The sequence below is a fragment of the Bombus vosnesenskii genome, unplaced genomic scaffold, assembly GCF_011952255.1.
Source record: "Bombus vosnesenskii isolate JDL3184/JDL3185 unplaced genomic scaffold, Bvos_JDL3184-5_v1.1 scf7180000013370, whole genome shotgun sequence".
Taxonomy (NCBI): Eukaryota; Metazoa; Arthropoda; class Insecta; order Hymenoptera; family Apidae; genus Bombus; species Bombus vosnesenskii.
In genome coordinates this window covers 774,151-788,669 of record NW_022883003.1, presented here as the reverse complement: position 1 = coordinate 788,669, position 14,519 = coordinate 774,151, and the positions used below count along the sequence as shown (strand labels likewise).

At 39.1% G+C, this 14,519-nt stretch overlaps 1 protein-coding gene across 1 annotated transcript; it reads right to left on the bottom strand.

Annotated features, from left to right (window-relative positions):
• Nucleotides 1-2,949: 2,949 nt before the first annotated feature.
• Nucleotides 2,950-14,060, bottom strand: LOC117237335 (protein big brother-like). The gene is made up of 3 exons (XM_033501169.1): nt 13,634-14,060; nt 12,652-12,843; nt 2,950-5,757 (listed from the first exon to the last, which is right to left on the bottom strand). Exons 1-3 carry the CDS (start codon nt 13,823-13,825, stop codon nt 5,383-5,385), a joined length of 759 nt encoding a protein of 252 aa, XP_033357060.1. The 5' UTR covers nt 13,826-14,060; the 3' UTR covers nt 2,950-5,382.
• Nucleotides 14,061-14,519: the final 459 nt, after the last annotated feature.

Below are 14,519 nucleotides of genomic sequence, written 5' to 3'. Positions count from 1 at the left end.
AGCACCTGTTTTCAATATTCAAACGATTAACCATGATTAATCTGAAATCTATACGATTCATATATACGATTCATATCGGCAATTTTTATACAAAATAACGTTTTCATAAAGTTATGAAATATGAATTGTTTCCTTAATAGGAATGCTAATGTGCTTCGTTACCATTCTTACGATTTGTCTAAAGAAGCGTTATCGAAGAGCTCGCGCCTAACTTCCTGTGGTCAGTTGATAAAACGGTATCGTACCTCGTTACAGTTTTCCCAAATCACAGTCGCCGTGTTGTTTATTAAGCTGCCGAAAGGGAACCACAGGAACCACGTGCTTCCGATAAAATTCACTGTTTTATTCTATATTAGAGTATTTCGCCAGACACGCTTGCTCGACAATATTCAAATTAAAAATAAAATAAACTTTCAAACCTTGAACGTTCAAATCTTTTAAATGAAAGATAAAACACCTTTTACGGTAAAGCAAACTTTCAAACTTCTAATTAACAAGCATGCAACAAAAAATAAAATGAACTTCCCAGTTTACGATATTTTTGAAATTATAAGCGCACCGTTCAGAAATATGTCCGATAAAATATTTACAAGTCGATACTACTAGAAATCCATTTTCACGTAAGTACACTTCAATTTTAAAAGCATATTTGGGAAAGGAAAGCAATGGGGCCTCCAGGAATTCGACTAGGGTGCGACAGAGTAGAATGCAAGAGGGTGGTTGGGCTCGTGTATCGTTTTGTATTTGCTGAAAACAGTCGTATTGTCCGCGGGAGGTGCGAGGGGTGAGAAAAATCGGAGACCCGGCGGGAAAGGCCTGTAGGCACTCGTCGCATCTGCCTTCGATTTATTTCCAATCGTAATTGATGACTCTTGCCCCCGGCACCATTTTTCGCTGGACCGATATTTCGAGTGGCCGGTTTGAAATGCACCCGGGAAACCGTGTCAAGATTTTGCATAATGGAGGCAGAAGTCACGCTTCTATCAATAAATTATCCCGCTCCATTATACGTGTATCCTCCACTAGTCTCTACTCTTCGATGATTTATTTTGGAGGACCATTTTCGAGTAAATAGACCTTCGTTTCAGTAGAACTTCAAAACGATGGTGTTCGATGGTGTTCGTTGTTATTAACTTCATTCGTAAGTTAATCCATCGATCCTTTCAGGAACGATGTTCTTAAAGCTACAATTATTTTTTATTTTCCAGTCATATCTGTTTGAAATTTTATTTTATGAAGTTCGTAGAAGTTGAAACGTTTATAACGTGTAAAGTAAATTTTCTTTTTTAATCCTTATTTTTATCGTTGCCAATTTGCTTCGTTTGGAGCGAAGTTTGGTAACAAACAGTAACAAACGAGGGAGAGTTTCTTGAGATCGAGCGCTAATTTTCCGTTGGTTTCGCGACGTCGAAGGACCGTTCGTGGGAAATGACAACGGTTCTTGTTCCCCCGTATCGGTTCTTCACGAGTAAGGCTTCTTATAAGAATTCCGACGGTCGCATTATCGTCTTACATCAGGTCAATACTTGTTTGATCGTTGTCTCTTTCGCCTGCTTCTTTTCGAAATTTCAATAACGTTCTCCTTGCTCACAGGAAACTTTCGGAAAATTTGTTTAATGTTGCTCTTGCTCGAGAAAAATTTTGGACACTGTTACACATTTCATTAACACGAAAATCATCAACTTCGATTATGGTATTAAACCGTATAAGATCGTTTGCGTTAACGTTAATAAAAACCTGTACGTGCTTCGTAATTGAGAGAACAAAAAAACTAAACTTTAACAGGTTTGATAGTTCTAGTGTCGAGAAAGATATCTTATTCTCTGAAGTTTATCCTTCCTCGATTTAGAATAATGTTGTAACCAATTTAGAATGAAGGAATTCGATGTTATACGATGAAGCGTTTAGCTCGAAACAATAAAAGCAGATTTACCGGGGAGATTTCGGGACGATTTCCATTTGATAGGATCAACGGTGCGATACTGTTGTATTTCTACGCTTGAACGCCCACGGCATTATTCCAGAAAATAACCCCCCTAATGCAGCACCCCTTTGCTTCGTAAATACATGAGCGTTTACTATTGTGTAGATGCACATGTATACGTACAAACATATTGGAAGAAAGTATTAGTCGATCGAGCGGCTGAAATCGGCCGTGATTTCTTCGATCGGTCAATTGTCTCTCTTTTATTGCCTTTTGAACCATTCTGATATATTTAGTTGTGCTTGCTACACCGTGCATGTTCATACATTTTTCTGGAAGGGCGGGGGCGGGAGGAGGAAGAGAAGATTTCAATTGATAAAAATGCCGATTTCTGCAGAATTTCTTCAATACACTATTATGTATGATTTGTTCATTTTGTAATTTCCTTTCCGAATTCCAATACTCCACTCAAGAAAACGCTTTAGGAAGTCGTTCATACATATTCTTCTAGTTTTCATTTCATTCTTCTCCGATCAAGCTCGAACGACAATACGGGAATAGGTTCACGGTCGTCTCGAATGGAAAGTGTTTCGTCATGTTTTCACGGAACATTAATCAACGAAGCTATTTCGAACATTGAGAATAGCCAGCGAACGGCCAGCAACACGTGCATCTCTTAGCATTTTCTTACCAGTCGATCGGAGAAACTTGCTCGTACAAAACGAATTTCTTTTCCTATCGACGGTTGGAAAGCGAAGAATTCGAAAAATGAAATTCGGGGAAAAGGAATGAAGACGGTGAAGATAGAATATTACAGGGAAATTAATGAAAAATGAAATGTTCCAGAAAATAGCGAATAAAGGTGTGATAAATATTCTAGAGATATGGATAAAGGATACGGCCAGGTATAAAAGTGAAGGATCTTTTCAAGGAAATAGATGAGTAAAGCAAAAATGAACTATTCTAAGGAAATCGATCGATAAGAGATGAAATAAATAGTGGAGGGAAAAAAAACAGAGGTGCAATTAATGTTCGACGAAAATTACGTTTAATCGATAAACAGCTTTATACAATCGGTGCGTGAAAGATCGGAGCGCGATTTCCACACGGTCGCTCGTCACTTCTGGGTTTTCCCCAGCGTGATTCACGATGCCGCGTCGCGTCGTGGTGAACACGACCCAAAAGGGAGCACGAAGCCGCCGCTACAAATTAACCTAACTCTTTACAAATATGTACAATGCAACGGAAAGATCGTGACGGTTCGCGTGTATATTCGACGCATACGAAACGAAATGTCGGTCGACGACTCGTCAAATGTTCACTTCCAAGAGAATTCTCTTGTGAATCACACTCCTTGCTGGACATGACGCACTGCTCGATCATCTCTTTCCCTCCAGAATTCCAGCACGTGACATTTGCTTTTCGTTTCATCGCCCTTCCACCAATAAAAGATTCGTTACTCGTTGGGAAGACTGGAGATCAAAATCGTATGTTCATTTCTGATAAAAATTGAAAATATTTTGCTGTAATTCGAATACTGACGTGGAAGAGTGACATGTTCGCTGTTTGCATTTGCATAATAAAAACGCTAGTGACATCGAAATAGGAATACTAGTAATATCTCGTATGTTTTACGATGTTGAGAAAACACGAACGATTCGGCTATCGCAGTCGTACTTGGATATCTTCAACAGCATTTCTTCAACGTGTTTGAAATAGAAATTGAAAACTAAAATATTTTTGCTGTGTAAAGCTGAAAATAAGGTGAGTGGAACGGCTTGATCCCAATGCATTCGCATTTTCTACTGTAGTATAAATATTTTTGACCGAAATGAACACATCTTTTAATTATACTGTCTGATGAGTGGTGTCGACGAAATATTCCTCTTGCCCCTATACCCACCTGCTATAGTCTTCTTTCCAGCTCTGAGTAATGTACATCTTTTAAATTGGAAATAGAAGAGAAGATATGAAAAAAAAAGTCCATTTTTTGTTCGTTGATTTTCTGACTTAAAATGAAATCACGAAGCAAAAGAAAATGTAAGTAAATATAAAAGTTTAATAAATGCTGATTCTGTAAATGGATGAATATCCGCATCGGTCGTGCATTCTACATTGATATGTTAATCGGAGCAAAGACTCGAGGTTTCGCATGCGACGCCATTTATACTATTTTTCCCCGCTGGAAAAATCTTCATCGGTAAGGACAGAAGATAAAAGGTACGCGTAAACTTCGTTGCATGGCCTGGCAAATACGATAGAACAGAAACAATCGTAAAGTTTCTCTCCTCTGTATATAATCTTCCTCATTCCGCATTTTTAAAATCTTGACCTTACTTAATTCATGAATGAATTTCAATCCCTGCGGCTAAACAACACATCAACAAGGAAAGAAAGGAAGAAAATACACATTAGCATCGTATGTACATAAGATCGAATAAAAATCTCAATTTTGCAATAATAATTACACAACTCTCTTCTTCCATTGCAATAAAATAATATCGAACGTAACGATATAACTGATCATTATCAAAGTTTAATAAAATAAACAACGGAGAGAAAAATGTTAAAACAAACATATTGCTTAAGTGTTATACGACGATAATAATAGTTCTTATTATCGTTAATTGTACATAGAAATTCGGTCTTGTTGCGTGGACTGCAATACTTGCGATGGCATGTTGGAAATTCGAAGATAGATGAGTATAACAAAGATCGATTTTCATTCGTGATTCGAATCGATACACGATTCTCGTCGTTAGTATTCTGTAATTAATATAACTAACTGTAATAATTTTAAATAAAATTCGATTGCAGAATTAATCTATGAGATTTTACCGACCCCCTAGAGATCCTCCAGAAACAGCAACTTGATGTGCGTGTTTCTCAAGAATCTCTTCTTGAACGATATTAACAAGATAGATAAACGCGTGTCACTTAACCTAATGATCCTGATCGTAGATTGATGTCTGTCGATTATTAAAGTTGTCGGAAATGATACGTCATCAACAGTGGGAAAAATCTGGTGACGAGAATTGTCAGGAGTTTCGAGAAACGCAAGAAGTTTTCTACGAAAAGTCAAAAGTATCGACACGCATTATTTCCAAAGAAATAACTTAATTCGACGCCTTAGAAATGTTCGACTAAAAGTAAAAATTCCATTGTTCCGAAAAATTACTCAAATCCAATAGGCTGAAAAATATTGAGTGCAGATCGAAAACAGTAAATCACCACAAACAAATCTCTACCAGCATCTCGCGATTCTCAATCTCGTGCAATTACACTCCAAACAACGTGAATACCTTACGAACGCGTATCAAACCGTTAGCCACATTCCTCCCAAGAGATCTTTCGTCTCTCGTTTCTCCCACCAGTGTTCGGTTGGCTCGAGGGCGATCCGGAAGTAATTCCAAATCGAAGAGGAATCAAGTGGTTTCGTTGGTCACTTTCTCGGAGCCTCAGTAGGCCCTCAATCTGACTTCCATCTCGGGATCTTGTCGGTGGGTAAGATGAGGCTCGATGGTTCCGCTGGTTCCAGAGCCACTTCCGGCCACGTGGTGGCTGTGATGACCGTGGTGATGGTGATGATGATGGTGATGATGATTCAAGTGAGGTGGTTGAGTAGCTCCGCTTCTGTACGCCCTTTGTTTCTCGTCGAAATCGCGTACTCGTTGGTTATAACGTTCTAATTGGTCGCGAAGAAGAGCGTCTTCTTCAGCGGCGCGTTTTTCGTCGTACTCCAGACATCCAACACCGTCCAACCTCTCCAGGTCTATCCATCCACGCCACATCACGCACACACCGTTCATTATTAAGCGAGACCTGAGATGTACCTGTAAGCAAAATGACATTTTTTCGTGTTATATATTACACAAAGATTAATCCAAAACGATTAACCATCGACTTAAAGGACTACGAGAGCATCTTAAAGATATCAGACGACAAGGGAATATAGAATTTTCTGGAAATTCTAACTGTGTATGATTAGAGGAACAAAAGTTATATGGAATTTTTAATAAATTTAGAAGCTGACGGATGACAAATTTCAATCCAAAAAGTAGAATTTCTTAACAATTTTAATGGCACTAAACAAGAAGAGACGCTAAAGAAATATACATATAATTTTCAAGAAATTTCCAACACAAACAATATAAATTACATGCCAAACTGTTACATATATTTTCCCTATCTTTATTTTCAAGAATGTAGGCATGGTATAGCACCACATTTGCCAGCGATGATTCATGCTATTTCCCGGAAATCAGGCGTTCTTCCCGCAAGACTTTCGATTGTATTCGACCAGACGTCTACGTCTTAAACCCAAAGAGAATGGTCGTAATTAAAATACCAAGATTGTCGGTGTAATCTCTGCTGGAGCAAGAAACTCGTATCTACAACACGCTTGAAACTGTTCCGTTCGACCGTTAAGACGTAATCTTTGCTCCTTTTCCGTCCCTCGAGAAGCTTATACCTTCGATGCACCGTGGAAGGGGTCCATTAAGTCCAGCGATCCGCCTTCGACTTTCAATCATGTTTTTCTCCCTCTCCCGCTCTGTGCCGTGAACGTTTCTTATTTCCAGAGAACGATTACGCAGATTGGAAGGTACAAGCTCCGAGGAGAGATGAAATTGCGAGGTGGACGATGACTAGCGGAGCCGTGACGAGGACAACGAGAAAATCGGCCTTTTCGATTCATCTAAAGTATTGGGTTGCTTGAAAATTTCACAGTGATCCTAACAATCAATATCAACCTAGACGTGGATCTCTCAAAACCCAATATAATATAATATATATATATATATATTATGCGTCACCTTTTGTAACGCAATACGGAAAAATTCGATCTCTGTAGCTATAAAACAAATCTTTTCTTTAAAGTGAAACTTATTTCCTTAACATTATTCTACAAATTACCATTATTTTGTTTATACTAGCTAGCAATAGAAAAATTTAGTTCCTATGTTCGATCTAAACTTCGAACAAAAGGAAAATATATCTAAGATTATTTTAAGAAGCGTTACAAACATATTCGAATATGTTCGGATTAAAAAGATTAATAATTTTGAAATTACAGAATTAAAGTTGAAAACGTGAAAATATGGTAGCGACTGCTCTTCGGTTTTACGGTTTAGGCACGACGTTGACCTACGAGCGATTTGCGCGAAGTAACAGGGACGGAAAGGAAGAGAAGGGTCGAACCGTCGGCCCTCGAAAAAGTCGAAACGGCCAATTATCTCTGCCTTGCTCAAGAGGGTTATTTTATTTCCTGGCAAATGGTTCTGTTTCCGGTCGTGTTGTAAAATTTAGAAACTGTTACGGAATCCAACTTCTAACCGTGAAAAACCAGACGAAGCTTCTTCTGTTCTCTCGAACACACTGCTCGAAATAATCGGACTCGCGTTTTCCATGTCATTTTGATTTTCATACTCTTCTCATAATTGGTACAGTCCAGAAATATTATCAATTCTGTCGAAGTGCAAGAATGACAATTACAGGTTGTACATTATTTAACGACGAATGGAAGAAATGGAAAAGGTTTTTGACAAATGGGGCAGAAAAGTCGGTAAGACGAAGAGACAGGAAGGCGTCGAACGAGAAATCGTCGTTATTCGTTTCGCCTCCAGTTTCTTCTTTCATTGAAACATACAGCTGGTTGTCGACGCGACGTAACAATGTAACCGCGCGGCATGATGCTCTTTATGCAATCATAATCGAACCACGGGAGCCATCAGCGGGCGGTGTGAACCTCGATAGACCCGATAATCGAATCGTTTGCCGCCTTTTCTGAAAGACGACTGAATTACTCCGTAATTTGCGCGAGATAGCAAAAAAAAAAACCTTCGTCACAGGGAAACTTCCAGATTGCCTTAGGCAGGAGGAAAGTTGAAACATCAGGAAATTATGGAAATTCTGATTACGCATAACTAATTTAGAAGAGAGATAAAACGAGGAATCTGAATAGCGAAAGTTGCGAAAGAGGAAAAATAAAATTAAAATTATTGAAGATACGAAACACGAAGAATACGACAAAGGATACGAAAGAAAGACTCTAAGAAGAAGAAACAAACGAACCTTGGCGCAACTAAAGCAAAATCTAAACCAGAGGAAATACGTCGAGGAAAGAACTTCGGGAAACTTGTTCGTCGAAGCTTCCAAAACAGACAGATCGTGTGACGTCAAATATCATGCGCAATCGTAAAAGTATTACTCTACACAGAGGTGGTACGACTCTGCGTACAAATCGTTGTCTGACACGTAACGGGTAAGTACAAGATTCGAAGGACATATGCGATTCACGTATCTCTCTCGTTTCATTATAAATTTCTATTTAGCCAACTCTCCCACCAACATGTGTGTTCATATCACGACATCACGTTTTTTATTCAGTCTGTAAACTGTAAACCATACTCGACAGTTGTCCAATGCGATTATTCAATCGAATAAAGGTCAAGAAAAGAACCAAGACAAGCGAGTAAAAATAGACCCTACCTGACTAAATTGTTTTATTTCATATAAGATGTTTTTCTCGATTAATTAATATTATTCGTTTGTAAATTATTATGCACGAGTCCCAATAAATATACTTATTGCGTTATAGCCCCAATAAACGGAAGATTATTGTACGATTATTGTACAGCGAAAGTGTCGAATTTTGCCGATAAAAGGGCTGAAACGAAATAAAAAACACGTGTAAAGGGAAGGGAAAGAAAGAAGAAGTCAAACCGACAAAACAATTTAAAGAACAACCGTCTTTAATCGTCGCTATAAGTAAGTTTCTCACGCGAACCGGAATCGCAGAAAGAAAAAAACATGAAAAAATCCATTCGACACCTTTCTCTTTCTGCCCGCCAGGGGCGTGACCCATTATCGCCAGGATAATAGGCTGCGATATTTAAACTGTAACGCGTGTCTCGTTCACGACTTTCGGCGAGCAACCCTTTCGTTGACTTATTTACATATTATACGATGGATGACGAGAGAGAAAGACAGATAGAGAAAGGAAAAAGGAAGAACGAGGTTGAAATGAAAAAAGCAAGATGTAAAATCGACCCGACGCGGAACGAAAGGGGTGAAAAATCGGGAAAGGGTGGATGGCTGGCATAGCTAAATATCCCGAGACAAACGACCGGCTATTTCGATGGTTCTTTTGTTTTTCGGTAGGCGTAGCCGTTTTGCCTTTTTGCGCGCGATCCACGTCCGGCAATACAATGGGCAGAACGAGAAACATTCGTCAACGCAATCCTGCCGGAAAGGAGAACACCGTGATGGGGCATACGGTCAGTGTGTCGGGGCCTTCTGTCTTTCCTCGAAATGTATCGTTGTACGGTCGTTTTTCTTTCCTGGTACTTTGTTTTGTTTTCATTTAACTCACTTTTACGAGGAAAGAAAAATCGGAGACCTGTGCAAAAACGGAGCCATAAAATAACCTTGGGAACTAAGTAAATTGCGTTGACAGCTTTCTAGTACAGAAACTGGAAGGAAGGAAATTCGAAGACCATTTGGAATTATAGGGGAAGCTTTTGTGGTTTGAGTTTGTCGAAGTAAAGCGTGTCGTTTGATCGAGTTTTGGCTCACGTTATGTCTCGCGAAATTTTACGATTGGAGAAAAAGATAGAAGATACCGTTCGAGGAACTGTAATAGTTCTCTGAATTTATATTTACACCAGTGAAGGGACTACCGAGTATCCTGGCAGAGATGTAAATCATTTTAACCTAGGACAATGCGTTTCGATTTTGGCTGAGAAATTTATGTCCTAAATTCTAATTCTAATTCCAATCACGTGTCTGCCAACTCAGCTATCTATTCAGTCACCTATTTCTAACATTATTAAACTCGAATTAACTCTTCAAGCGTTAAAGATAATTTACTTTCTGCTCTTAGAATATTAGGACCGGACATTAAGTTATTCCTCGTTCATTTTCATCTCAACTATTTCTGATAGATGGTAATTCCTTGTTACTCGCAATTTATCTAAATTTGTTGGATTTTGCGTTAATAAAATTACGTTTTCAAATCATTTTTAACGAAATATTATATTTAAATAATAATAGAGCCAAGCGTTGATCTGTTCCAATAAGCAAAGCGCGAATAAACGAGATTCCACTGTATATAAACACAAAATTCCAAAGATAAAGATTAACGACTAAGATCAGATTGATCGAGCAAGGAAGAACACGTAAAACGAGTGTGAACTGTCGAGGAAAGTTCGATAAGATCGACGAGAAACGACGAGTTCCTAGCGCACCCTTTTATTCATTTTGCCGGTCTTTATCGAGCTTTATCTAGCTCGCGAATCTCTCCCTTAATTATTTCCTCTCTACGGGGAACGAGAAAGAGACAATGGTGGACACGTGCAGCCGTGCGTCGCTCTTTATTACGCCTCTTTCTCTCCTCCGCTCATTGTCGATTAAAACAAAACGCTGGCCGCGGGCAGCCGTGTAAACAACCAGGCAATTCCTCGTGTCTCTCTCTCTCCTTTCTTTTTATTTCCAGTAGGAAAATAATGAATCGTTAGCGCGATTCTATGCTTCGTTGCCTGATAGCGGAGCGTAAACAGAATCTAGAGACGATGATGGCTCTGTGGGATGTGGATGCCGCTGTGATTCACTCGTGATACGAGAAGTTTAGGATTGTTCGCGATGGTTAAAACATCGAAAAATGTTGTAAGATGATAAGGACTTGAAACGGGATATTTAAGATTTAGTGAGATTCTGGCTCCTTTTGTATAGTATTGTTAAGTATCGGCACTTTTTGATATCAATAAGGATCCAAAGTCCCCTAATTTTGGGACCAAAGCAGCCGGCATTTTTCGATAGAGTAATTCAAGTTCGTAAACTTTACGTAAAGGGTTGAACTGCGCCTGATACCAACATACACCAGACACTGACATTTGGTCACAACACGTTGACAACGTTGGTGCTACCAGATGCAAAGGTGTTAATATCGAAATTCTTTGAAATAATGATGCATCGATATTGAATTACTCTCGAATCAACAATCGTATAAATGTCGAATCATTGTTGACTGAGTAGCAATATATAGAATTTATGTGAAATCAATAGCAACCCGATATTAAATTATTTCGAAATTTCTTGGAAATCAGCCATAAATCAACACATATTCAGTATTGCAAAAAATTGTAAACGTTAAGGTCCGACAGGAGCGAAACATTGTTACTTTCGATTTCTCCAAAGCCGAAAGTGGCGAAGAATTCTATCGGAGGACGCGGCGTTCGCCCTTCGGAAGATCCCAAGAGAGACGGAGGAAGATTTATGACCCATTATATACCGGGTGACTTGTAAAGCGTTCAGGCATCTGGTACGGATTCTCGGGTTGTTTGACGGACTTGAAAAAACGCTAATTGCCTCCAGTAGCTGTTAATGGGATCGCTGAATCTCTTGATTTCCAAAACTCACGCGGTATCGTCAATCTTAAAGCGCCTTTTTAAATGCGCTCTAAACTTCAACTTGTGATGTATCTTTTAATAACATTAATTCGTTTTATTCAACAAGGTATTAGGTGATTAGGTAAAACTATAAAAGGGAAAAGAAAGAAATGAAACGAAAACTGACAGAGGAAGAAGAGATTTGTAATATTTGCACGCGTGCTTTTTAGAAAATGGCGAATTCGCGACGCACCTATCGATCGCGATGGCGACGCCTCGACGCCCCTCTTTCGGCGCCGGCGTACAAGGATACGAGTCCTTTTCAGTAGCTTGAAGAAGCCACGCAACGCTCATCAGAATACAAACGCGAAGATTATATAAACTCTGTTATATAAAAAAAGTATGAATATTGACCTTTCTATGGCTGACCCTTCGAACACCAAATGTTCGTTAGACGAGACATCGAAAAACGACTCCTCTTCCTTGGAGTTTTAGAATTTTCCTCGGATCATATTTGTTAGTTTAATCTTTAGAGCAGCCATAAATTTACTCGCCGCGCTGTTACGTTGTAAATCTTGTTCACCGTCCGCAGGGATGCCGAGTCGAGAATTTCGGGACCGGATGTCTGCCGTTCTGCCGAGAATGGTGACAAGGTGACACTATTGTTCGGGAGGTAAAGACGGATACTAAATTTCTCGTGATGGCGACGCTACATCCCGGGACATATGACGCCAAGGACACGAAAAACTAGACCTTCTGTCCGAGCTCGTTTAATGACCTCCCTCACATTTGTCAGCTCGGAACGGACCAATTAAGGTGACAATCGCTGTTACGAGTTTAAAGATACGCTACCACAAACGTAGGTAGGTATCTGCTAATCGTTACAAATCACTGGAATTGCTCAATTATAGTTCACGATGTTTCTTTATCGATTTATGTACGATATTAGTGATATATAATTTGTTGTAAACAAGATTGAACTTACGAATGTTTAAAATTCTATATTTTAAGTACTACGTTAGTTTAAGATTTTAAAACCACGAAGAATTGGAAATAGCTCGATTAAAGCTCAATTAGCTACTCTATTAGCTTACGGAGGATTGAGACTTTTAATTTCTACTTGAACACTTTTAAAGAGCCTAGAACTCTTATCGATGTCCGTCTACCGCGCTGTTACAATCATTCGTTACGTCAAGTGTACGAAATACTTTTCCATAAAAATGAACATTCAGAGGAAAGGAATTGAAAAGGAAGAAAAAGGTGAAGTTCCGCGTAGATCGGTTAAAGATGCAGAGATTTATAAGCGATTTGCGGCAAAACATTGAAGAAATATTCACTGACCTTGCCCCGTTCTTTTTCAAAATCGCAGTCGTTGATGTCACCGCCGTAATTTCCAGATGCATTGCCAAAAACGAGCTGGAGGTTTGTTCCAGTTGCGGCGAACGCGATCTCCGTATAACCTTCCCGACAGCCATTTTGAAAGCGTACCTGACGTTCTTCGACTGGTCTATCTCGGTATCCAGTGTATCTGACCTGGACAAGCAAGAATTCGGAAAATTTGTCTGATAATCATTTCATTCGCAATTTCTATGATTACGCCAAAGATTAAACCAATTTCATTGCGCTATATAATTCGAAATTTACTTCGATTTGTAAGTAGTTGGGTATGATTCAGTGGCGATTCTCAGAGATTTAAGTAACCGTCGGAAACGGATGAAATCAGCGGCGGGAATTAATTCGCTAGAAAAGAGAAACGCGTAAAATTCAAGGAAACGATATTCTTTTTGAATGAGTCATTTGAATAAACCCAGTTGGCTATTAATTAATGGCACGGTTTCAAGGATAATTTCAATTTGGAAGATTTAACTATTTAAATTATCCAGATGATTCACGTATAAATACAAATTTGATGAATTGTATGAATCATTGGAGAACCGGATTTGAATATCGAGTAAGCTAATGAAACTACGTAGCAGGCAGAAGTAAACGAAGTATCAAGAGAAACTTTAACAATCGACCATCACAACAATCAATCGATCATGACAATGTTAAGCTTCGAAACGTGATTTACAGTGTTCGTAGTATTAGTGGTAGTATTTATAGTATTAATGGTCTGAAGTTACATGATTTTTTCATTTACTTCCAAATAAATAAACATTCTAATTATCCAAGTTCATTAGCGTTTTTGCTTCGTACGTTCGATCTGTTGTCCACGAATTCAGTTTTTTATCCGAATCAATTTGTAATTTCGGTTTTCTATCTACCGTTTGCTTGTTAATGACATTATCTAAATTAATAAATAAACAAATAATCCTCAATTTACCTCGCTTTCGCGACTCAATCTCCTGAACAGTTCCTCCGTTTCGAATTTGGCCTTCTGATTCGGCACAACCTTGGGCATCTTGAAGAGGAACCTGGGCCGTTGTTGTTCAAACAAACCCATGCCATCGAAGGGAAGCACGCTGACACCCAGCCCTCCAGCTCCACCCGTGTGTTCGCTCATAGTGTGCATCATTTTGCACGGTTATTTCAAACCGGTAAATCAGATCAATTTACAAAGATCGATCGATCCGATCGAGCAATTTTATTTACACTTTGATGGAAACAACGTTAATTTAGTTGTTGATCGGTTTGCTGTATATGTTCGCGATGTATACGCTTTTAATGACCTTTCACAATACACCAGATTGTTGAGAGAGAAATTTACACAGAGCACCAAAATCCGCGCGTTCGACTGCGCCGTGTGGCGTCTCAGTGGAGACTAAGGACAATCCGGTGGCAAAAGCTGCGGGTTTCCTAGTCCTGATACAAGCCACGCCTCCGACCTGCCTCCGTCTCCCCCACCACGTCCCCCTTCGAATCGCTAAAGGGTGAGCTTACGAGGAAGGAGAAAACCCACCCTAACGCGTCTATTGCGGGGTTCATCCTGCACGGAGGGTAGAAAGGTTACGGGGTGACTCTGAAATTGCGTTACGGGATTTTGTAGTCGTTCGTACGTTACGCTGCCTGATACAACAATCTTATAGAATAATTTATCATTTATCTAATTACGTATTAGTTATTTAGTATAAATTCTAAGTTTCTAGGATCGAGCTCCATTGGACGAAACAACCGTTTTTTAAACGTATTTCGTTGGATGGAAGATTGAAATTACGAAATACATAGTTTAAAAATTTCTGTTTATCGTCGAAACGAGGCGTTAAATTATA